Here is a 24,290-nt window from a genome sequence, read left to right on the forward strand (position 1 = left end):
GGCACCACTCCTACTCATGCAGCCCAGGGTGCCATTAGCCTTCTTGGCAATCAGGGCACACTGCTGACTCCTGCTCATTTTATTAGGGTCAAACAAGGTTCCCAAGGTCTAGTCTTCTAATCCCTGCTAGACACCATGGTAATGGGGGCTGTATAAGGACCGGTGCCTTCAGGCCGTGGATGCATGGACGTGGCAGGACTGGTTGTGCAGACCTACCCCAGGTAGCCCTTGTAGCAGCTGGCTTATAAGAACGTGCTTCTTTGCATCTACAACGCAAGCCCCGGTGTGCAAATACAGCTCAGCTACAGGCCGAGGAGAAAGGACCCTGGCACGGCATATGCAGCACGACAGCAGCCGTGGGACCCATGAGTCCTCTAGTTTCCAGGTGGCCAAGTCCCCTCCATGCCTATGCCAGTGCTCTGCATTCGCTGTATATCTGGGGCAGCGGGGACCTGTCAGGTCTGGTTATTCATGGCCCCCCGTGCAGCCAGGGCAGGGCCCTTGTGTAGGGCATGCAGGGAATATGCTGGGCCTGGAAACCCAGCAAGAGGCTGGAGGATTTAGGGTGTAAGGCTCATCTAGAGACAAGCCTCGCTCCCTGAGTGCTGAGCCAAGGCCCCGCGTGCCCACGCCAAGCCGCGGGTGTGCGGAGAAGCCCAGCCCATGGTGCCCAGCACCTCAGAGGTACTGATGGAAAGGGGGGGCACTAAGGCAGGGTCAGGGGGAGCCCGTGGTTAACCCAAGCTGCCGCACCAATGTGCTGGCCCTAACTGGAGAGACTGGTGTCTCGAGGCACTGGAGAGGAGTCTATCATGTCTCCACATGGATGGCCAACACAGGGGCCACTAGTGCCACCCAGCTGGCTCCGGTGTAAGGCTCCTACCTGCCCTCAGCCCCATGCCTCTGCCAAATCACCAAGGGGAGCCTCAGAGTGAAAGACCCACGTTGTCCGCTCCCCTTCTCCAGGCACACCGGGCCGGTCAGCTTGCAGGCAGTCTCCCTGAACAGTGCGGGGGCAATGACACACATCCAAACAACGCCTTGTACACTCAAACCTTCGTGCAACCAAGATATTTTTGCGTATACAACACACTTCCCCCTGAAACCGGCTGCTGGAAATTGCAGGGAAACAAAAATGGTTGAGGGGTTGGGGGACAGGACTGGTGAGGGGAGGCTGAGGGGAATGGGCTGATTGAGTCTGCAGAAGAGAAGACCGAGGGGGATTGAATAGCAGCCTTCACCTCCCTGCAGGGGGGCTGCAAAGAGGATGGAGCTGGGCTGGTCTCAGTGGGGGCAGGTGACAGAAGGAGCAATGGGCTCAAGCTGCAGCAAGGGAAGTTGAGGTTGGATATTAGTAAAAACTTTATCACTACAAAGGTGGTGAAGCCCAGAGAGGTGGTATTCAGTCTTCTCAGTCTCTCTCCCCTCTGGGCCGTGAAGCCTCCCGAAATGCCTCCGGACGGCACCACGCAGTCCCCAGCGGTGGAAAACTCATGGAAATCAAGGCATTGAGGCAGAACATTTGCCTCTTCAGCCTCGCAGGGTCTCATTGCAACGAGGATCTCCTTGAACATGCTCCACTTGTGCCACGGAAGAGAGCAGGCGGGCTTGGCCCCGAGGTGGCCGGGCCGTCTGCACGGGGGGCACGGAGGGCAGGTGTGCCAGCCACGGCTCCGTGTCAGACCTCGCCCTGTGTCACCGAGGCTTTTGTTTCAAACTGCACAGAGACGGGGGAGTGATGGTTGTAGGATGCCGCCCCGGGCACGGTGCTGGCTCCTGGATCACAGTCCTCATGGTGCTGGTGTTGCAGCAACGATGCTGGAGTTTCTACCCTGCACCTGTCTCGGAGCTGCCCATGCACCAGACTGCCCGAAACACCCTGCTCATTTAAAACCACTGCTCCCTGGTCATTTAGGCTCTGAGGAGGCGCAGGAGAGGTCTGAGCTAGGTCTGCCTCCCAGTGCGCATGCGGCATTGCCCTTGTCTGCACCGGCTCGCCGCACCACGCTGCCCACCTCGCCGGCTCTTCCTGGAGTCCTGCAATCCTCTTTAGTGTGGCCTGACCCGTATGACCCCATGTCAACTGGGGGCTATTTATAGCAGCCCAAATCCCTGCCATAGAAGACCTCCCGGGTGTCTCTGTGCTGCCCCAGCCCTGCGGGTGTTCGGGGAAGCCCAGGCCGGAGCTCTCCCGGGCTTCGTGGCGTGAGGCAGCTGGGGCGATTCGCAGCGAACAAGCCCTAGATCACACGGGGAAAGGGGAACGGGGGGCAATCTTTTTGGCAGACTTACCACAAGTTCGCCCGGCAGCCTCCCCGAGTGCCACCGCCATCCCTTTCCACTGCCCAAGCTGCTGCTCTGCTTTCTGCTCTCTACCTGTGCTCCCTGACTCATCTGCTGCTCTGCTGTCTGCCCCCTACCCAATGCTCCCCATCTGATCTGCTGCTCTGCTTTCTGCCCCCTGCCCAATGCTCCCCATCTGATCTGCTGCTCTGCTCCCTGTCTGACCAGCTGCTCTGCTGTCTGCTCCCTGTCTGGTCTGCTGCACCACTTTCTGCCCCCAGCCCTGTGCTCCCTACCCAGTTTGTTGCTCTGCTTCCTTCTCTCTGCCCTATCTGCCCCGTGCTGCCTGCAGTCTCCCATGGGCCTCACCCAGAAGCAGCCCATATCACTTGTTTCGCCCATGCCAGCGGTGGGTCAGGCTTGTCCCAGATGATGGAAGAGCTGGTGATGGCAAGGAGGAAAGGGAAAACTGATTGGGGAGTGGGTTGTTGCACGGGCAGCTGGGAGACCTGGGTTCAATTCTCAGCTCTGCCATAGCCTCTCTGCACAACCTTGTGCAAGTCACTTAGTTTGACCTCTGGACTCCTCCAAGTCTCACCTAATCCTCCAAGGGGCCTTATCAAAGCTGCCCAAGCACCCACCGCTCGGCCCCAGGGCTTGGAAAGCAAGACCCTCAAACAAGGCAATGTCTTGCCGGTCTCACCGGCTGGGGGGGTGCACAGGTGTGCACCTAACAGCTGTGCCCTTGGCTCTGGACCTGGAGGTCAGCACAGAGACAGCTGGGAGTGCTTGAGGCAGCAGGAGAGCTGGGTGGGCTCTGAGGACCGTGGGCTATGCATGGACAGAAACCCAGGAGGGAAATGCTAAGCCCTGCCTCAGCTCGGCATTTTGCTGCTGGGATGTAGGTGCTGAGGTATGGGCAGCCTGCGGGCCTCATCCTGCACTGGGAGTTCCCCGGAGAAGCAAGCTGCCTTGCAAGGAAAGAGAAGCAGCTCTGAATACAGACGTCCAGGATCCGGGCCTCAGCCTCCCGCTGCCTCACTTGCTGGTTTCTGCCATTTCCAGAACCAGAGCCCAGAGGTTGTCTGAGGCTCAGAAAGCATCTGTCTGGGATGAAGCATCAGTGCAAGGAGGACAGAGTAACAACTGGGGGGTGCTCCAGCCCCCGGTGCTGTGACCGCCTGTCCCCTGGTGTGCGGGCACCAAGCCATAGACTCACAGACAAGAAGGGCTGGAAGAGAGCTCAGGAGGTCACATCTAGTGCAGCCCCTTGTGCCAGGCAGGACCAGCCCCAACTACATCATCCCAGCCACGGCTTTGTCTACCTGGGGCTTCAAAAGCTCCAAGGATGGAGACTGCACCACCTCTCTGGAGAGCCTGCTCCAGTGTTTTACTACCCTTCTCCTGGGAGAGTTTTTCCTAATATGTAACTTCAATGTTTCTTGCTGCAGCTTGAGCCCATTGCTCCTTCTGTCATCTGCCCCTACTGAGACCAGCCCAGCTCCATCCTCTTTGCAGCCCCCTGCAGGGAGGTGAAGGCTGCTATTCAATCCCCCTCAGTCTTCTCTTCTGCAGACTCAATCAGCCCATTTCCATCAACCTCTCCTCACCAGTCCTGTCCCTCAGCCCACAACCATTTTCATTGCCCTCCTCTGGACTCTCTCCAATGTGTCTACATCCTTTCTGTAGTGGGGGGTCCACAGCTGGACACCGGACTCCAGATGTGGCCTCCCCAGTGCTGAACAGAGGGAAGGATCACTGCCCTCCATCTGCTGGCAACGCTCCTACCCACGCAGCCCAGGATGCCGGTAGCCTTCTTGGCACAAGGGCACACTGCTGGCTCCTGTTCAGCTTCTTGTCCTCTGTCCCCGCAGGTCTTTTCTGCATTGCTGCTGCCCAGTCCATCACCCCCCGCCTGCACCGGTGCATGGGATTGCTCCCTCCTACGTGCAGGACTTTGCACTTGCCCTTGCTGAAGTCTGCAGAGTTTGCAGACGAGCCAGGAGGGGTGTGAATGGATCCCAGGAGGGTCAAATCTGATGGAGGGTGAGCAGCTACCGGGATCTCCAAGAAACACTCCCAAGGGACCAAAGCTAGCAGGAAAATTTGTCCCTGCACCTCTGCGGTCAAGCCAAGCTGTGCTTGTGGCCTCTGGGTCATTTGCTGGGTTTCCCTGGGCTCTTTCAGCTGCCCTAGCAAGACCCTGCTTTGTTGTCCAAAGGTTTGCATGGAAAGACTGGGGAATGTGGGGGCTCATAAGGTGGATTAAGGGGCCTGCGTTCAACTCCCTGCCCTGCCACTGACTCTCCTGGTTGACCTTGGGCAAGTCACTTAGAGACAAAGATAACAAGGTATTGAGGCTTCCAAGTAGGAGTTAGACTCCCAAACCCTTCTCTGGATCTGGCAGAGGGAGATAGAGACCTCAGGGTGTTTAGGTCCCAAGGTGCTGGGGGCTGTCCATGCCTCGAGGAGAAGCCTGTGATAGCATCTGGGTCCCTGGGGATGCCAGCTTTGCTGGGCAGGTGCTGGGCTGATGCCCTGAAAGTCCCTCTGCCCCTAAAAGGGGGACGGTCTTCTCCCAGAGACACTGGTGGCAGCTCTGGGCACCACCCGCCAATGTGCAAGGGCCTGGTGTGTCAGGGCGGTGCAGGGCTCCCTCCCCAAAGCTGGCTGCAGCGTTATGGGTATCAGAGGCAGGCCTGAGCCAGGCATGATGTGGACAGGTGCTGTCCTTCCTGACCCCACCTGGCTGGTGCATGAGTGCTCAGACCCTGCTCTGCCCCAAGAGAGACTTGCAGTAGACACTGCTCCTACCTTGGGAGGCTCCTGGCTCTGTCCAGCCCATTCCCCCCAGTTCCTTGCTGGAGGGGGTGAGGTGGGGTCCTGTGCCTACACGGCAGCTCTGTTGTGCAGTGGAGGAGGCGAGGGCTGCAGATGGTGGCTGTGGAAGCAGCTGAATGTCTGAGCTGATGACTGGGAACCAGACACACAACAAGGCATGAAGCTTGATTGTCTGTCCATCCATCCATCCATCCATCCATCCATCCATCCATCCATCCATCCATCCATCCATCCATCATTGTCCTAATTTCTATATCTACCTATACATTTCCTTCCCTTATCCCTCTCTCCCCATAACTTCCATCCATCTATCTCCCCTTCACCCCTTCAACATTCATTCCTCATCTACCTCATAGCATCCATCCATCCATCCATCCATCCATCCATCCTAATACTATCTATCTATCTATCTATCTATCTATCTATCTATCTATCTATCTATCTATCTATCTATCTATCCGAATACTCTTCATCCATCCATCCATCCATCCATCCATCCTAATACTATCTATCTATCTATCTATCTATCTATCTATCTATCTATCTATCCCAATACTCTTCATCCATCCATCCATCCATCCATCCATCCATCCATCCATCCATCCATCCTAATACTATCTATCTATCTATCTATCTATCTATCTATCTATCTATCTATCTATCTATCTATCCCAATACTCTCCATCCATCCATCCATCCATCCATCCATCCATCCATCCATCCTAATACTATCTATCTATCTATCTATCTATCTATCTATCTATCTATCTATCTATCTATCTATCCCAATACTCTTCATCCATCCATCCATCCATCCATCCATCCATCCATCCATCCATCCATCCATCCATCCTAATACTATCTATCTATCTATCTATCTATCTATCTATCTATCTATCTATCTATCTATCTATCCCAATACTCTTCATCCATCCATCTATCCATCCATGCATCCATCCATCCATCCATCCCAGTACTATCTATCTATCTATCTATCTATCTATCTATCTATCTATCCCAATACTCTTCATCCATCCATCCATCCATCCATCCATCCATCCATCCATCCTAATACTATCTATCTATCTATCTATCTATCTATCTATCTATCTATCTATCTATCCCAATACTCTTCATCCATCCATCCATCCATCCATCCATCCATCCATCCATCCATCCATCCTAATACTATCTATCTATCTATCTATCTATCTATCTATCTATCTATCTATCTATCTATCTATCTATCCCAATACTATCCATCCATCCATCCATCCATCCATCCATCCATCCATCCATCCCAGTACTATCTATCTATCTATCTATCTATCTATCTATCTATCTATCTATCTATCCCAATACTCTCCATCCATCCATCCATCCATCCATCCACCCATCCATCCATCCCAGTACTATCTATCTATCTATCTATCTATCTATCTATCTATCTATCTATCTATCTATCTATCTATCTATCCCAATACTCTTCATCCATCCATCCATCCATCCATCCATCCATCCATCCATCCATCCCAGTACTATCTATCTATCTATCTATCTATCTATCTATCTATCCCAATACTCTCCATCCATCCATCCATCCATCCATCCACCCATCCATCCATCCCAGTACTATCTATCTATCTATCTATCTATCTATCTATCTATCTATCTATCTATCTATCTATCCCAATACTCTCCATCCATCCATCCATCCATCCATCCATCCATCCATCCCAGTACTATCTATCTATCTATCTATCTATCTATCTATCTATCTATCTATCTATCCCAATACTCTTCATCCATCCATCCATCCATCCATCCATCCATCCATCCATCCATCATTGTCCTAATTTCTATATCTACCTATACATTTCCTTCCCTTATCCCTCTCTTCCCATAACTTCCATCCATCTATCTCCCCTTCACCCCTTCAACATTCATTCCTCATCTACCTCATAGCATCCATCCATCCATCCATCCATCCATCCATCCCTTATTGACCTAATTTCTATACTTACCCATACATTTCCTTCCCTTATCCCTCTCTCCCCATAACTTTCATCCATCCATCCATCCATTGTCATATGCTCTCCCTATCTAACAAGCTATCCACTCATCCCCAATTACTTCCTGTCTTTACTCATTCACTGATGCATCTATCTATCTATCTATCTATCTATCTATCTATCTATCTATCTATCTATCTATCTATCTATCTATCTATCTAACCACCCTTCCCAGGTCTTCTTCATCAGGGCAGACTAAAGTGAGTCTTGGCGCATGAGGATCCAGGCAGTGAGGCCAGAGGGGAGCTGGGTGCAGCCAGGACCCAGGGACTGAGGGCAGGAGATGCTGGCTGTCCCTAGGGTCCACTTGGGAGAGACTTGGGACATGCAGGACCAGTGTGGGGCCAGTGGCTGGTGGCAGAAGGGAGCGCTGTGGCTCTGCTGGTGCATCTGGCTTCCACCTTGCTTGCCATCCCCTTGCATCTCCCAGCATTGTCCTGGCTCAGGGCAAGGTGGAGGCACCAGCTGGCCCATGCACCTGCTGATGGCGGGCTCCTTCTAATGCATCTCTTGCCCCCTTTCTTCCCACCCCCTGCCCCATTTCTCTCTCTCCCCCTCCTGCCTCCCTTACCCGCACCTCCTCTTCCCCCTGCCCTGGCCTAGGTCAAAGTCTGGTTCCAGAACCGGCGCACCAAGCAGAAGAAGGACCAGAGCCGAGACTCAGAGAAGCGCTCGTCCTCCAGCTCCGAGTCCTTCGCCACCTGCAACATCCTGCGGCTGCTGGAGCAAGGCAGACTCTTGTCGGTCCCAGCTGCACCTAACCTGCTCCCCGCCGGTGCCGCGGCCCTGGGCCCCGCGACTGGGAATGGTGCCGGCCTGGCCACGTCGGGCAGCACGTCCCCCGGCGTGAGCAGTGGGAACAGCCCCCCCGGGACGGGCGGCTTCAGCCTGGGGGTCCCATCTCTGGCCGCGGCCTCGTCCCCCCGGCTCCCCGGCACCCCGCTATGCTTCAGCGGCCCGCTTCTGGGCACCCTCCACGACCTCCCTAGCGGCTACGGACTGGGCAGCTCCGCCTTCGAGCCTTATACACGGCTGGAGAGGAAAGACAGTTCGATACCCAGCAAGAAGCCAAGCCCTTAAATAAAGCCGAGTGTCAAAGCGTTTCCCCATCCCACCCCCGCCTCCATGCACCGTGTTCCCCCGTCTGCCCCTCGTGGGGCTCCTGTTCTGCAAGTGGGATTTCAAAGACCAAATGTCCAGGTGACATGTGTGTGTACGTGCGTGTGTCTGCGTGTTCCCTCCGTGGAAATAAACACACGGCTCCGGGCACCCCCCTTCGTTCAGCCCTCACCGCTGCACCGCGCTGCCTGAGATGCTGCTGGCTCAGTAGGGAGACGTAGAGGCTTGGTCCTTTGCTGCGGGTCCAGGGGGGAGCTGGGAGGGTTGGAGGTTTGCTGACCCCATGGATCAGATGCTTTTGCACTTATGAGGCATCTAAGTGGGCTTAAGTAGCTAAGCACAGTCCTATTCCAGCTTGCTCAAGTCCCTGAGAAACAGCTCATGCAACAGGCAGGGAGGGAAGGGTCTTCTTACTTCTCTCTGCTTCTCTGTCATGGATGTGAGGATGGTGAGATGCAGAACTAGATGCACGAATGGGTTTTCAGGGGCTTGGGCAGGCTGGACTCAAATCACCTCCAGTCACTCAGATGCTCTGGGGGTGAAAGCTTGTGCCCGCTGCTCTCTTCTCCCACTAGTCAGGGTTTCTGCCCCTCCATGCAAAGCACCATGGAGTGCATTTGCTGTCACCATCCACTTCGCTTGCTGCCAGGCTCAACCCTGGGTCCACGGTGCCCCCCTGCCTCTGCAATGGGGATGCTCCAAAATGCAGGGGAAGTGGATGCAGAAGAGCACGAGTCCTAAGCTGGGGGCAGGGACCTGCGTAGGTTGCCCTCCTATGCCTCAGTTTCCTGTCTGCAAGGTGCTGTGGCCTCCTCGGGGGCATAAGCGCAGGACTCAGGGTCTGCTGTGCTTCATCTTGCCTTAATCTGTGATAGCTGAGTCCCAAGGGCTGACAGCAGGGCTGGGCTGGTGCGTCTGGTCCATGCCCAGACATCTGAGCAAAAAGGGGCGTCCAGCATGGCAGTGTGAAGACCGGGCCCTCTCCAGATCATTGCATCTCACCCACCCCGGCTACTGGTGCCGGCACTTGGAGAAGTGACACCACTGGATGCGAGAGCCCTGGAGATCCTAGACGTCACCATCTAATGACAAAACCCGCTCTCCTCCTCTCTTGGTAATCACCATTCGGTGGGGTGCACCAAAACCCCATGCCCCATGTCTGCTTGCCTTGCACCGTTGGCTATAAGGGCACCCCAAGCACGGCTTGACCTGCCACCAGCTCAGACCCCACTCACATTACAATGGGGGGAGTTGGGTCAAGAGACTCTTGGCTTCATGGCTGGGACCTTGGAAGACAAACCCTGAGACAATCAGGGTCAGATCCAACCACAGAGACAGCATGAAGTGAGATCCTTCAATATTTAACTCCCCACGGGAGATAGGCATTGAGGGCATGGGCTTCCTGTGGAGGATGTGGGTCTAGTCTTTCAGGGAGCCCTTTTACAATCATCCCGACTCTCTGCAAGGTTCGACAGTGTTGCGGGGAGGCTGGAGCTCTTGATCCTCCAGAGACAGCACAAGCTGGAAAGCTTCAGAAAGGCGCTAAAAGCACAGCTGGCCTGTGAATAGCTTCCCCCTGCTCCTGCTCAGTTTCCAGAAAGAAGGGAAATAGCCCCAAGAGGCCTTTTGGCATCCTGGGATTCTGGGATGATAACCTCCAGGGGGGATCGAGGCACCAAACTCACATCCAGGTCCAGGGCTGGGTCAGGTCTGGTTTCTGGTTTGGCCAAAGGCTGGAAGCAGGACACAGGCTGTCTGCAAAAGTCAGCTCTAGGGTTGGGTTTTAGAAGCTGCCAGAGGTTTTGGGGTTGGGTTCTGGGTTTGGGACACATAGCGGAGATGCAGGTGCATCTCTCCAGGCGCCGGCCGCTTAGGGCCAAACCAGCCGATCTTGTGACGCCCCCAAAGGCACCGTGGGCAGAATCAAAGTCACCTTGTCCCCACTCCCACCTGTCTTGATTGCCACGACCGGCACATTAGCAAACCCACCACCCAGGTCTGTGAGTTCCCTCTAGTGATAGCACAGCCCAGGCTGCTGTCTGTGTGCCCGTCCATCTGCCTGCCACGTCCTGGGACAAGGTAAGGAGAGGCAGAGGGAGAAAGCAGGTGAGTGGGGGCCACGTGGGTGTCTGGGCAAGCGCTGCTGTGAAAGCCCATCAGCAGGGTGTGGGGTGGGATCAATCCTGGACCCCCCTTATCAGCCGCTCGGCCAGGCTCCCTTGCAAATCTGCTGGGCACTGAGCTCCCTGAGGGCAGGATCAGGCTCACGAGCCCTTGAAGAGTCACAGGTGCAGCTGCCATCTCCCCCCTGGTCAAGGAGGGCCCCGATCCTGGCAGCCCCCTCCTCCTCCAGCAGCCCCCACTGTGGTCAGTGGCTCAGGGGTCAACCTGCGGCGTGTCACGCTGTCCCTACCCAGGACAGGCCTCCCTGATTCATCCCCCCCAGGGACTTTTCCTGCCATTGATGGTGGATTTGGAGCCAGGAACACCCCTGTACTCCTTCCTGCCATCACACACAACTGCAAGCGATGGCTGAGGGTTGCTAGAGCCCCCGGAGGCAGCACAAACCCTTTTCCCCCTCCTCCCTTCCTCTTTGAGCTCAGCCCCATGCCAAGGGGGGTTGTGCTATCACCCCCACTCTGTGCATGGCTGGGGCCTGGGTGGCAGATGGAGGCCACAGAGCTGCCATGCTTCCCCATGGTGCCGGGGCTCTCCAGCTGCTGTAACTGGGGGGATTTGTGAGGCATGAACTGAAGATAGAAGAGTTGGCAACTATTGAATATTGCAGTTTAGGGTCCTAGCTGGTCCTCTCCCACTAGAAAGGCCTCTTTTCCAGGAGATAATGAAGCTACCGGGGACTATCCCTTCCCAGAGCACGGTAGTCATTCCTTACCATCCTACGGAGGACAGAGCAAAGGACCTGCCAGATTAGTATAGAGCCTGGCCACCGAGGTCTTCGAAGCAAAGCTGGTCAATATGGGTGCATCTACACATGCATTAACACACTTTAGTTCATGCACATTAAATCTAGTACCTCTATTGTGAAGTACCAAGAAAATCTGCACTGATCTATCTTAATGCGCATTAACTAAAGAACATAGTTTTAAAGTGACGCTTAATGCACAGTAGCCTATTTGAATGCACATTAAAGCGTCACCAAAAAAACCCACGCTACTTAATGCGCATGCAGATCGGCTAATGTGCATTAAAGTGCATGTGTAGATGTGCCCCACATTTCTAACCATCAAAAAAAAAGGCTTTTCAAGCCAAATGCACCTTCTCCTGGGTGAAACATTCCAGTTTTGCAGCTCCCGGTACAACCTAAAACCAGGCATGGTCCAGTAAATCTATTGGCTTTATGTCTAATGGAAAACTGATTTTTTTTTAACCAAAACTGGATCTCAAAATCAGAAATGCTCTAAGTTTTTGGTCCTTACCAGCTGGCATGTGATTGTGAACGACATCTGGGAGAGAAGCTGCAAAATCTCCCAGCCACACACCCGTTGGCACGTTTTGTACCTGTTGCAGGTAAAAGCCGGCGCTATTTTTTTTTTTTGCTAAGGATTTTATGGTGCTTTTCACACAAGCAAATCCAAGCCAAATGTATACCCTCCGCGCTGCGCTGGTTGGGTAAAACCCCCCGAACATGGGTCGATAGTGGGTTCAATCCTGGCACTTTCAAGCCCCAGACCCTGACTCAGAAAGGGTGCATATATCCGAGCTTAAAGTGAAGCATGTGATTGAACGCCGGTCGGATCTGGGAGCTGAGAAGCAAGCTCCTGCTGCTAACACTAGACAAAGAGCCCAACCGCTGCTCCGGAAAGTAGACTGTTTTCCTCTATATGGACCGGTCTCTAAGGGGGTGTGTGAAAGTAGGCAGCATGTTCCCCTCCTCCAGCTATTTGGCAGGGAAATATTTAAAATAAAAGAATTATTTAAAAACTAAATGCATCGCTGAGTTTTGTAAAAAAATCTGACTTTTCCGGGACATCGGAGTGAGAGCGCGTGTCACCTTCCATGCACTGTATTAATCCCTGTGAACTCGGCCTCACCATGCCCATAAGGTAAGAAAGTATCATTACCCCCATTTCATGGGTGGGGAAACTGAGGCACAATGGCTTGACTCGGCCAAAGGAAGAGAAATCGAGGGCGGAAATGTCTGCCTCTCCTCCGAGAGCAGCTGTCAGCCCCACTTAGGTTTTGCAAACAGAACTGCGTTCAATTCTACCTTGGTAACAACCCCCCAAAAATGCAACAGTGTGTTCACGCTTTGTCCCCTCTTTTTCCCCTCTCCCTGCTGGCAGCTGCCCATGTCACCATGAAGCTTTTTGGTTGAGCACGCCTAAGCTGATCCATTGCTTGTCATTTATTTCCCTTGCTTTTCACCCAGCTCGGTTTGCAAAGTGCTCCCCCAGCAAATCTGCAACGGGGGATTTAGACCATCCAAACTCTGCCTGCCACCGATCCCGTGCATCTCCCAGGTCATGGCTCGGGAGCAGAGTTTTGCAATCTGATACAGCCCAGGATGGCAAATCTGCATGAGCAGATGCAATAGTAAAAACCCAAACAATTCCTATGGCCATGGCATGTCCAACTGGATTGGAAATACCAACAAGGCGATCTGAGGCCTCCAAAGGCTTCTCTTCACTTAGTCTAAGCTGGGGAAACTCCCTCCCACCTAGCAAACAGCTGAGCCCCCATCAAGTGGGGTGTTTTTCTTTTGTAAATGGAGAAAGGGACAGCTTTCACCCCATGTGGGACCCTTGGTACTTGCAAAGAGAGCTAAAGAGCTTCAAAATCCCACAATCTCATCCTCACCACATCTGGTCTCAGTGGGGGCAGATGACAGGACAAGGAGCAATGGGCTCAGGCTGCAGCAAGGGAAGTTGAGGTTGGATATTAGGAAAAACTCTCTCACTAGGAGGGTGGTGAAGCACTGGCTCTCCAGAGAGGTGGTGCAGTCTCCATCCTTGGGGTTTTTTAAGACAAAGCCTTGTCTGGGATGATGTAGTTGGGGCTGGTCCTGCTTGGAGCAGGGGTTGGACTAGATGTGACCCCCTGAGCTCCCTTCAACCCTCGTTGTCCATGATACCATCCGTCTTCAGGGGGATTTGAGGTGTCATGATGAGATGCCACCTCCCCTCCCTCCCAGCTCCCTCCATACCTTGCTTTTAAAAGCTTTATTTGAGGTCAGAGACTCCCTGAAACAGCTTTGAACAATATGACAGGTTTTCCCCCAAAAAAATTTGGCAGAAAAAAAGCTGGTCTCTATTTGTACAGGATCTTCATCCCAACCCATGGATGGCACCGACACTCGGACCTGAGGGCAGAGGGCACACGCCAAAGATCCCCATTCAAACACATCTAACTCAATATGTCAATTGGCTGTCATTAAACACCCGCCCTCCAAGACATAACCCATGTCCCTCTTGCTTACACACACACACACACACACTCACACACACACACAATTTTAACCATCTTGACACCACAGATAAATGAGATGAATCCTGGACGCTTGATCTGAACGCGTATTATTTGCCACAAAGAAGTCTAGTATGTGAAACTTGAACAAGTCGTGTGGTTTCTCATGGTTAATAAAAGTTACGTCTGCCGGCTCGGTCTTCCGTCACTTCCCGCGTCCGTGTCGTGTCGCCCCGTCTACGATCACAACGCGCTATACTACGGTTCACTCTGCACCATAAAGACAATTGTCCTCGACAGCGAGGGGCTGCCGAAGGAGGACACCATGCACAACTCGCCGTGACATTGTGCGGCTGTTATTCTGTTGTGCATTTCAGAACGGCAGCAATGTTCCTGACCCCCATTTTCTTTTTAAGGGGGAACCCTTTAAAAGATATTAATCACAAGGGTGTTTCCCCCCACACTCCCTTCCCCTTTTCATTGATCAGCTTTGCCACATATCCACAATTTTGCAAGTCAGAAAGATACTGCGTGTTGTCAAAGCATCCCAGCAGAAGCCCCCCCCAGCTCCCTCCTGTAATCTGTCCAGCCTCGCACGGCCCCGGCCCTCCAGGGAGTGTGAGCACCGTGATTGTGCTCAGACCCTGCCATGAGGCACGTGGGCACCACTGAACCGCTAGGGGCTCGGTGGCAGGAGGTCCTGGGGCCCAGGCCTGTGCTCAGATCCCTGCACCGGGAGGAAAGCTCTGTCCACTGGGAGCTGCGATCCACACACACAGTTTTGGCTCTCCACACAGGCATTCACAATCTCCCTCTTCACACACACACACCAGCTTCCCCCACCAACACTCGCCTTCTTCCTATACATACACATGCAAAAACACCTACTTGTCCAACACAATTGTGCACCTGCCCTTTGACACATGAGCACATGCACATGTGCACACAACCATCTGCTTCCTCCACCAATGCACACCTTCTTCCTGCACACACAAAACCGCTTACTTGGCCAGTATATTTGTTCACCCTCCCTTTGACTCACACACTCTCAACCATCTGCTCTCCCCCGTTTCTTCTTACCATTTCCCTCTGTTTGCACGTGCACACACACAGTTACACAATGATTGACTCCTCCAACACACACAGATTACAGATTGACTCCCCAACACTGTTACACAATGGTTGACTCCCTAACACACACACAGTTGCACACTAATTGACTTCCCAGCACATTCACAATTTGTGTCAGGGGAGTTGATCACTCACACACACAGTTACACACTGATTGACTCCCTAACACACTCACCCCCCCACTACAGTGATCGACTTCTCCAATACACACATACACAATTACACAGCGATTGGCTCCTCTAACACAAATGCACATACACACACAGTTACACACCGATTGATGCTGTAACACTCACACACACTTACACAATTATGGGCTCCCCCAACACACACACTACAGTGATTGACTCCTCCAACAAACACACACACTTATACAATGTTTGACTTCCCTGACACACACACAAAATTACACAGTCATTGACACACAAACACACACGCACACACACACTTACACAATGTTTGACTTCCCTGGTGCACACACACACAATTACACAATGTTTAACTTCCCTGACACACACACACACCGTTACACACCGATTGACTCCCTAACACACACACTTATAGAATTATGGACTCCCCCAACACACACACACACTACAGTGATTGACTCCTCCAACAGACACACCCACTTACACAATGTTTGACTTTCCTGACACACACACACAATTACACAGTCATTGCCACACAAACACACATGCACACACACACTTACACAATGTTTGACTTTCCTGATACACACACACACACCCCATTACACATTCATTGCCACACAAACACACATGCACACACACACTTAGACAATGTTTGACTTCCCCTCCCCCCTACACACACTGATTGAGTTGCCTGCCCCACACACACTGTTGACTCCCCAACACACACACAGCAGGGAGGGCGGTGGCTGGTGGTGCAGGTGCAGGCACAGGTGCCCAGCCCAGGTGCAGGCACAGTCCCGGGCACCGTCCCAGGTGCAGGCTGCAGTGCTCCGGGCAGCTCCGGCCGGACAGGACAGGGGCAGGGGCAGGGGCAGCCCGGACCGGCTGGACCAGGTGCAGGGAGGATGGAGGAGCTCGGCTGCGTCTATAAAAGCCCTGAGCCCGGCTCCCTCCAACCCACTCGGCCCCGGGATGGCGACCAAGGTGCAGCTGCGGCCTCCCCCACCCCCGCCCCCACCCCTGGGCACCACGGCCGGGGTCCGCGAGCACATCTGTGCGGTCACCAGGAACTACACCACCAGCCCCAGGCTGAGTAAGTGGGGTGGACTGGGATGAGGGGCTCAGACTAGCCACGTGGGGTGTCCCCTGGGCTCCTTTCCCTGCTGTGCTGGCTCCCTGCACCCTTTCCAGCTCCGTGCCTCAGTTTCCCCGTCTGTCGGGTCAGTTTGAGTCCGGTGCTGGTGGTCGTAATTGGGAGCTGGTGGGTGGCTGCTTCAGAGTTTCCCTCCCGGGGAAGGGTATCCAGCTGCTTTTTGTTAATCTCCGGGGCTCTGAGACGAATCCCCCAAAGCCAAGGGGTGACTCCAGTGTGAACAGGAGCAGAATCAGGCCCCCCCAGATTAAACAGGGAGCAAAGCAGCCTGACGCACCCTGGCTCTTGCAGTTGCATTATGTTGTTAATGTGCTTCCAATTCCCCACGCTTCTTTTCTCCCCAGAGATGCTGGAAGTGTGTGTTTGTGCCTCCGTGCAAGGGGATAAATGCAGGTGCACGCGTGTTTGCATGTCTAAGTCGGTGCTCGTGTGTGTTAATGATGTGTGAGAGAGAGAGGAGAGGCAGGCCGTGGGGGGAGGCTGCTCCATTCTCTGACATTTCCCCACGGCAATTTCTGTTCTCAACAGGAGCGTTTGGCACCCAGAGATTTCCCAAACTCTGCTTTTTTTCCCCCAATAACTACACGCAAATAGCAGACGTCCCAGGAGGGGGATTTGGCATCCATTAGTAGCTGCTGATGAGCTGAGCCCCCCTTCTCTTCCCAAGTCAGCTTTGTTTTTGAGTGATGGGGACCAGCAAATATTTTTCCTGATTTCTCATAAAAACAGGCCCCGTTCTCATCTCTCGTCAACACGGGGTTTAAAATCCTTTTGCTGCAGCTGAGAACTTTTCAGGCTCCTTCTGAGCGTGCGAGTGACAGATTGGGTGTAGCAATGGTTGTGTATCCCGGAGCGTGTGCACACAGGGTCAGTATAAAGCGCAGGCGTTTGGGTTTCCTCCGTGTGTGTGACCTCCGTACACGTTGCACGCCCACGGCGTGTGTGGGGGTGCGACAGCCCGTACGTGTCTGTTCCGCCCACGTTTGCAGCCACTCTCCTGCCTCGTGCACGCTCCCATGTTCACCTTGCCCAAGGAGAACGGCTGCAGGACAGCCCCGGCCTCCCTGACGTCAGCCCCGGGCTCCCAGCTGCTCCGAGTAATAAATACCGGAGAGACGAGACCCCCCCCGCCTTCCCGCAGCTCCTGGCTCAGGGTGTCACCCTGAGCAGAGAGCGTCTTGCAGAAAGCAATGGGAAAAGCACCACTCAGGACCTCTCCTGCATGCACCTGGGGCTGCTGTGGTGTGTGTCATAAGCCCTATACTGCTAATGCAGAGTCTCAAGCTGAGGCCTGGGGTTTGCTAGGAGGTGGCTCTGCGGCTGTAACTGCTGAATGACTGGGGGTCGGGCAACCCTTGAAGTTCAGCCCGTCAGCAGAGACAGCTGGGGCTGCCTGGAGCATCACACGGGGGGCACGGGGCTCGGGCCAGGGACGTGCCTCCTGTAACAGGCAGCGGGGTAACACTACCTGCCCCTGTGCTGGACACACCACGGAGACCTGGTCCCTCCAGTCAAGGCTGTCTGGTTAACCCAAGATGCCCGAAGCCTCTGGTTGCACGGGTCGACCCCTGGCCCGACTGTGGCATCCCTGTTGAGGGTCACCTTGCAGGTTGGAGATGAGGCAGAGCCAGGTCCCCAGGGTTGGGGTTAGGATTATTTGCTTGCCCTGCAAAACACAAGAACAAACATTTATCCCCAAATCTACCTGGCCACCCAACACGGCACACCATGGGGGTGGGAAAAGGGTGGCACGCAGCGGTCTTCTTGAATGTGCTGAGCTCTCCAGATTTCCCCCCAGCCTCCACTTCACGTGTATAGATGCCAGGTGCTAATCATCTAATAAATGACCTCTGATCAGCTTGTTTTTAGCTGAAACTTTTGGACCTGGACTGAACTGTGGACATGGAAAGCATGAATTAATTAGGATTCATGTTTCTGTGAAAACTGTGTTTCTGGAGGGACGGAGCTCCTTCCTTTGCCATTATGAAACACTCCTTGCTCTCATCCTGTTTTCTCTTCCCCAAAATGTATGGCCTTCTGGAAACAAGGATGTGCCGTTTAATATTGTCATTATTAATATTGTCATTATTAATATTATCTAGAAACGTCACAAAAATCTATTGTAGCAAACCAGCCTCTAATACATTTGGTTACATGGATTACCATGAGCTAAAGCTAGGGTATAGGATATCTGGATTATTTATTGTATGCTCTTCCCTTCTAGTGTCTTTTTTCAGGCTTTGGGTTCTGTTTAACGGTATCTCGTTACTGGTTTAATTAGGCATGTTGCTGGCTTGCTGCCCTTTGCTGACCAAGCTGGTTGTTGCATCTGCAAAGGTTTGCTCTACGGTCTCTCAGAAATAGGCTTCTGCAGCCTGGCTTGGGCCCCTAAAAATGGGCAAGGCTGGCCGACCTCCCCCTGTAAAAGCGGCATGCTGATAAGAGCCAATGGGCCATGTATTGATCCAGGGATCTGCAGAGACAACCCCGGAGGCTGCAAGGCACAGGCCAGGGGCAGGGACCGGTGCCCACTGCAGCTGCTGCGGATGGGTGCAGAGGGGATGGGCAATGGGCTGTCCTTGATCAGCTCTGCAGTCCCAGCAGTGGCACCAGTATAGCCCAGATATATGGGGCCTGCTGCAACTCTTTGGGTTTGTACAGCGCCTAGCGCAGTCTCGGAGCCCCTAGTTAATAGGAATCTATCTATCCTGTGCTCATCGCTGTAGTGTTGCTCTGTGCTTCTGTAAAGTGAGGATCAATAACCATTAGCCCTGGCTGTACAGAGCTGGCTGCTTGCAAAGTGCTTTGGGATTTAGGTGCACCGGGGAAGGATACAGCTGTGGCCACAGCTGTTCTGTGCCTTGCTGGGAGCTCAGGGGGCTTCACAACCTGCTGAGCTGTGCCCCCGGGCTGCTCCCACCCCAGGTGCCCTGGTCTTGCTCAGCACCGGGTGAGACCAGCGAGGCGCTGCCCACGGCCGCCTTTCACCTGGAGCAAAACCGCCTCTGAGCAGCCCCTTGTTTGCTGTCAACACAGGCAGGGTGGGGAGCGGTCCGGCAAGGCAGGGATTTTCTTGCAGGCGGGCAGAGACGGGGAGATGGGGATGGCTTTGTCTGGGCAGAGCCAGGGGCTTTGCCAGGTCTGAGTCGGAGCCAGCTTGGCGCAGCGAGACAAGGGCCTCCTTTCGGGCTCTGCTGAAGGAGGGAAGGGGTTAAGGGAAGAGCGGCTCAAAACCGCTTCTTTTGGAGCTTTTAAAAAAAAATCTCCCGGTTTGTTAAGAGCAGTTGGGAGAAAAACCTTATCTTCCCTTTTTTATTTTTATTTTGTAATTGTTTTATAGCAAAAAAGGGTTTTAAATGCACGAGAGAGAGAGGAATCAGAACTCATGGCAGAGGGGATATCTTTTATTAAACCAACTAGATTTTTGCAAATTTATTTATTTATTCATTTATTTTTGTAAAAAAGCGTTGCAAGAGATGGATTTTTGTGTTGCTTGAAGAAGGATTTGGAGCAGGTTTTTTCCTCCTTTTATTTTTTCCACCCCCACTTTCCCTTCCAACCTTTTTTCTCCTTTTTTTTTTTTTAACCATTTGCTGGAAAAACCAATTAGGGTTTTAAAAAAACAACAACTTTTCCTTTGTAGAAACATTGCAAAGGTTTGGTAACAGTAGAGGAAAGCCCTGCTGGATCTGCCTCAGGACCCAGGTGCCCTGTACCCCAGTCCCCTTCCCATAAGGCCTTGCTGGAGTGGCTGATGCACCAAGCGCGGGTGCCCGCAGCGCTAGGTGCTGTACGTATGTCTGTCCATAGTGTAACTAGGAGCAAGTGAGTGGGGTACCAGCCTTGGGGACCGACTTGGAAGAGGCTCCAGAATGGCAGCCCAAGGGGAGTCCGCGCTGGCCTGGACAGACAGAAAGTGGGAGGGGAAACTGAGGCACAGAGCAGCCACGTGACCTGCCTGAGGTCTCCCAGGAGGGTTAGTTGCCTTCTTGCAAAAGACAACTTGTAGCCAAAAGACAGGATCCCCCATAGCTCAGGACAGGACCCCCCAGCTAGGGGAGCACCCCTAGCAGGACTCAGCCAAGCTGGGTGGGGGGGGGGGGTCCTGTCTTTAAGGTGAGAAGCCAAACTCCCTATGACACATCCTGCTCTTCCTAACCCCTCTGCAGTGTCCATTCATCCCCAACTACCCGGGGGTTGCTCTGTTCCACCCCAGAAGTGGCTGCATGCCGAGGGTCCATCGTGAACTCCCTGGAGCCAGGAGGGGAGACTCCTTGCTGGCCTGTCAGAGCCCCTCCATCGCCGCCTCCTCTTGACCCGCGCTGCCCCTTAACGACCCCCTTCGCCACGCCCCAAGCCGTTAGCTCCCCATCTCCCCTGCCCCAGCCACGCAGATGGCGAGCGGAGCCGACCCCGGGGGCTGCCCCGCCGCGGGCTCCTGACCCCTGCGACCTCTAGTCCGCAGGCGTGAAGGCGCACGCTGCTCCTAATAGGGTCGAGCGCCGCGGGGTCAAGGCTCCGGAGAAGCCTCCACCGGCCGAGTTGTCCTCTGAGAGGGGGAGCCTTTCCCGCCTCGGCAGTCCCGGGGGCACGGGGCACGGGGTCGCGGATGCCTGGAGGGGGGCAGGTCCCGGGGGCTGGAAGGCAGGGGCAGCAGGTGCCTTAATTATTTAATCATGTCAACCCCCCTTTTCCTCTACGGCCTGGTCTTGCCCACTGATACCATCGCTGCAGGCTCGGCCCCGAGACGGTGGGTGGGAGAGGGCTGGTGGGGCCGTGCTAGTGGCTTTGTTCCCTGGGGACCAACTGCAGCCTAAATACCTGGGCAGGGACCAACTTCATGGGCTTTGAGGTCTATTCTTGCAGGCCTGGAGTTCGATTTCATGGGGTTTTCCCAAGCTGAGAAGCATTAAGTCTGGCCTGTGGCTGCATGGGAGACCTTGGCACCCCTAGAAAAGATGAGCAGCTCCTAAAATGGACTGATCCTGGCTCCATAGGAGTCAGGTTTCTTTGCTGCGAGGCATGCATTTGAGAGAGATTTGATCTCCCTCCTCTGCCAGCGCTGAATTCGCGGGCAGTGGAAGGTGCATGTTGTATGCTAGAAAATACGGTAGGTGCCCAAACTTGCCCAGAGAGTGCCACTTGCAAGCAAGGAAGGCTCTGGGGAGGTGACAGAGACATGGGCTTGTAGGGTGTTGTAGGGAAAGGGGGTGTAAGAGGTCAAAGGGCAGGGGGCAGCCAGGCACTTGCGTGGAAGGAGCTTGGTGGCAGCCCCAGGTCAGAGCGGCTGCTGGACCCAGGATGGGGCCCATAATCGTACCCCGTGCCATGGCACTGCCCACCTGCATGCTCAGGGGCTCTGCCCCACACCTAACCACAGCTGCCGCCACTTCTCCGTCACATTGCATGCCACCAGCAGCTTACTGCTGTGCTCCACGCTCTGCCGAGCAGACCCCTGCAAGCTGTTTGGTGCCTGGCTTTATGCGGCGAGGCTAGGACCTGTCACCGTGCTCTGCACCCCTCTGCCATCTCCCCATCCCCGCAGGGTAGGGCATCCCTCGAGCAGCTTGGCTGGGCTGTGCGTCTCCACCGCTCTCTCCTCTAGGCTTGGAGAGCACAGAGATTTTTTTCCAAGATGCACTTGCCGACATCAAGCTGATACAGGACCAGCCCTGACTACATCATCCCAGCCAAGGCTTTGTCTAGCTGGGTCTTAAACCTCTTTGCCACCACCTCTTTGGGAAGTCTGTTCCAGTGTTTCACCACCCTCCTTGTGAAAAAGTTTTTCCTAATATCCAACCTCAGCTTCCCTTGCTGCAGCTTGAGCCCATTGCTCCTTCTGTCACCTGCCCCCACTGAGACCAGCCCAGCTCCATCCTCTTTGCAGCCCCCCTGCAGGGAGGTGAAGGCTGCTATTCAATCCCCCTCGGTCTTCTCTTCTGCAAACTAAGTCCCAAGAGTCCAACTTGCCAAGGAGTCAGACTTCCCACGAGACAGGGGCCTGGGGCCTGGCTCCACGGCGTGGCTGGGCAGGCAGTGACCTGACTTCTGTTCTTCCAAACCGGTCCCCCAAGCTCAGATGACCCCAAACCATGTCTGCACACTCGGTGGTGGTGCACACTCAACTTGCACGTGTAGAAACAGGGATGAAGAAGGGAAGCAGGGTCATTTCCCAGGGGATGCACCAGCCTCCTGGCCACGACCACGTCTAGGGGGGTCTGAAGAGCAGGATTTGTGGAGAACTGGGATGAGTTTGGCCCTGGTGGTTTCTGATTTGCCCTACCAGGAGGAGGTCATGTCGGCCTGGCTGGGGAGCAAAGCAATCCCAGTGGCAGTCGAGATGCACCAGTAAGATACGGGAGCAGCTGCGATGCCCTGAAATAGCGACACGCTGCAGGGTCTAGGACCCGGTGTTAAGCGCCGTCTCTTGTGCAAGGCGCTCGTGGGATCTGCACTGACTAGGGACCCGCTGGCCTCGGTGCCCCCTCCCCTCGCTCCAAGCCACCGCTTTGCACCTCCTTGGCCCCGGATGCTGCATCTGGCAGAAGCTGGGCTTTCCTCGGTCATCCCTAGGGTCCTGCATCTGCTTCGCTCAACAGGAAAGGACGTGAGACAAAGAGCCATCGCCTCGCTGGGCTGGGCTGCAGCTGCTCCACGCCTCCGACATCCTGACCGGGACCCCTGTGCTTCCGCACCCCATGCCCATCTCATTCGAGGTTGCCCGTGGCCCTATTAACAGAGACAAGAGCCAGGATGGGGCCTGTCTTATAGCCAGGGCAGTGGCACACAGGTGATGCTAGACATGCCTTGCAGGTCCCCGTGCCTGTGGCCCGTTGTGAGATGGAGAAGGCTGGAAAGAGACGATCCTGCTAATGGATGTGCGGAAAGGAGCAGCTGCCGGTCCCTGCCTGGGGTCTCTGGGGGAATGGGCTAGCACGGCTGCAGGCAGCACAGCCAAGAGCCAGGCAAGCACCTCTCCAGCTTCCCACGTACTGCCGGACCTGGTGTCTGCATGGCAGGGAGCAGCGGATGGCTCGATCTGGATGCATACCTGGATGCCCAGCTTGGATGTGCAATGCAGCAGAAGCCTAGAGCCCGCATGCAGCTCAACAGAGGCGAGCCATGTGTTCACCACCAAGGTTGTGCCACACGCTCACTGGTGACGCTGGAAATAAACCAGAGAGAAAGCCAAGGAAACGGGAGGCCTGTCATCCCAGGGCTGGCGTGCAGGACAGCGGTCGACTGGCCACTGGTAGAATAAAAACTACAAAGCCGGTTTCACATAGCTGGGGCCATGAAACAACGCCGCACCGACCTGCCTGGGCCTCGACAGATGCTATCGAGTAAAGTCTGAAGGAGGGAAAGCTGGGAGGAGATCGGCGTTGAGGACCCCCACGTCCGCAGCGGAGTTTGATGGTCTCCAAAGTGCAGCACAAAAGTGAGCCAGCACGAGGAGGGTTAGAGAGACTTGGAGGCGTGCAGCGAAGGAAAGCCAGTCCGGAAACCATGCCCCGGCATGAGAGCAATGGCACGTTCAACGCTGCACGTGCGGCGTGGAGCTGCGTGCATTGCCGAGCCGGGCCACGATCGGGACACGTCATGCTCTGGACGGCACGAATGAATGGCGGAGATGTCTCCAGGTGGGAAACGGATAAAAAAAAGCAGGTGAAAAGCTGCTGAGAAATCACACCGGCTTGTGCATTGCCAAAGCTGGCTCCCAGCTCTCCCAATTACACGGCCTAGACAAGGAGTCGTGACTGCCACAATTGCCACAGGCACCCTCTGTATGCAAGGTCCTTTGGGTAAATGTGATATCTTTTGGGGTCAAACCAGCACTGTATTTGGAGTCAGGAAGGAAGTTTACCCCGTGGCCAGGCTGGTACAGACTAGGGGGGCTTGCCTTCCTCTGTAGTGGGGGCATAGCCCCTACCTGGGCTCTCTTCAGCATCTATTAACGACCCTTTATAGATGCAAGATGTTGGCTGGTCTCCTTGGGGCAGGGCCCGGTGTGATGCCTGGTGCTGTGGCAGGGTCGACCGTCATTTTATGAAGAGTTTGGACGATGGTTTGTCTGGGCTGGTTTGGACAGGGCTGATCCTGCCTCCGGCAGGGTTG

At 54.4% G+C, this 24,290-nt stretch overlaps 2 protein-coding genes across 2 annotated transcripts in view; both read left to right on the forward strand.

The window, feature by feature from the left end:
* VAX2 (ventral anterior homeobox 2) overlaps positions 1–11,423 on the forward strand; it is a 55,341-nt gene extending 43,918 nt beyond the window's left edge. Inside the window, exon 3 of the mRNA XM_006260378.3 lies at positions 7,800–11,423. Coding sequence (XP_006260440.1) covers positions 7,800–8,276 — 477 coding nt within the window. The 3' untranslated portion in view covers positions 8,277–11,423. The remainder of the gene's footprint in view (positions 1–7,799) is intronic.
* A 4,542-nt stretch (positions 11,424–15,965) lies between these two features.
* Positions 15,966–24,290, forward strand: part of ATP6V1B1 (ATPase H+ transporting V1 subunit B1) — a 55,655-nt gene continuing 47,330 nt past the window's right edge. The window contains exon 1 of the mRNA XM_059721406.1: positions 15,966–16,115. Coding sequence (XP_059577389.1) covers positions 15,995–16,115 — 121 coding nt within the window. The 5' untranslated portion in view covers positions 15,966–15,994. The remainder of the gene's footprint in view (positions 16,116–24,290) is intronic.

Source organism: Alligator mississippiensis, chromosome 2, assembly GCF_030867095.1.
Source record: "Alligator mississippiensis isolate rAllMis1 chromosome 2, rAllMis1, whole genome shotgun sequence".
Classification (NCBI taxonomy): Eukaryota; Metazoa; Chordata; order Crocodylia; family Alligatoridae; genus Alligator; species Alligator mississippiensis.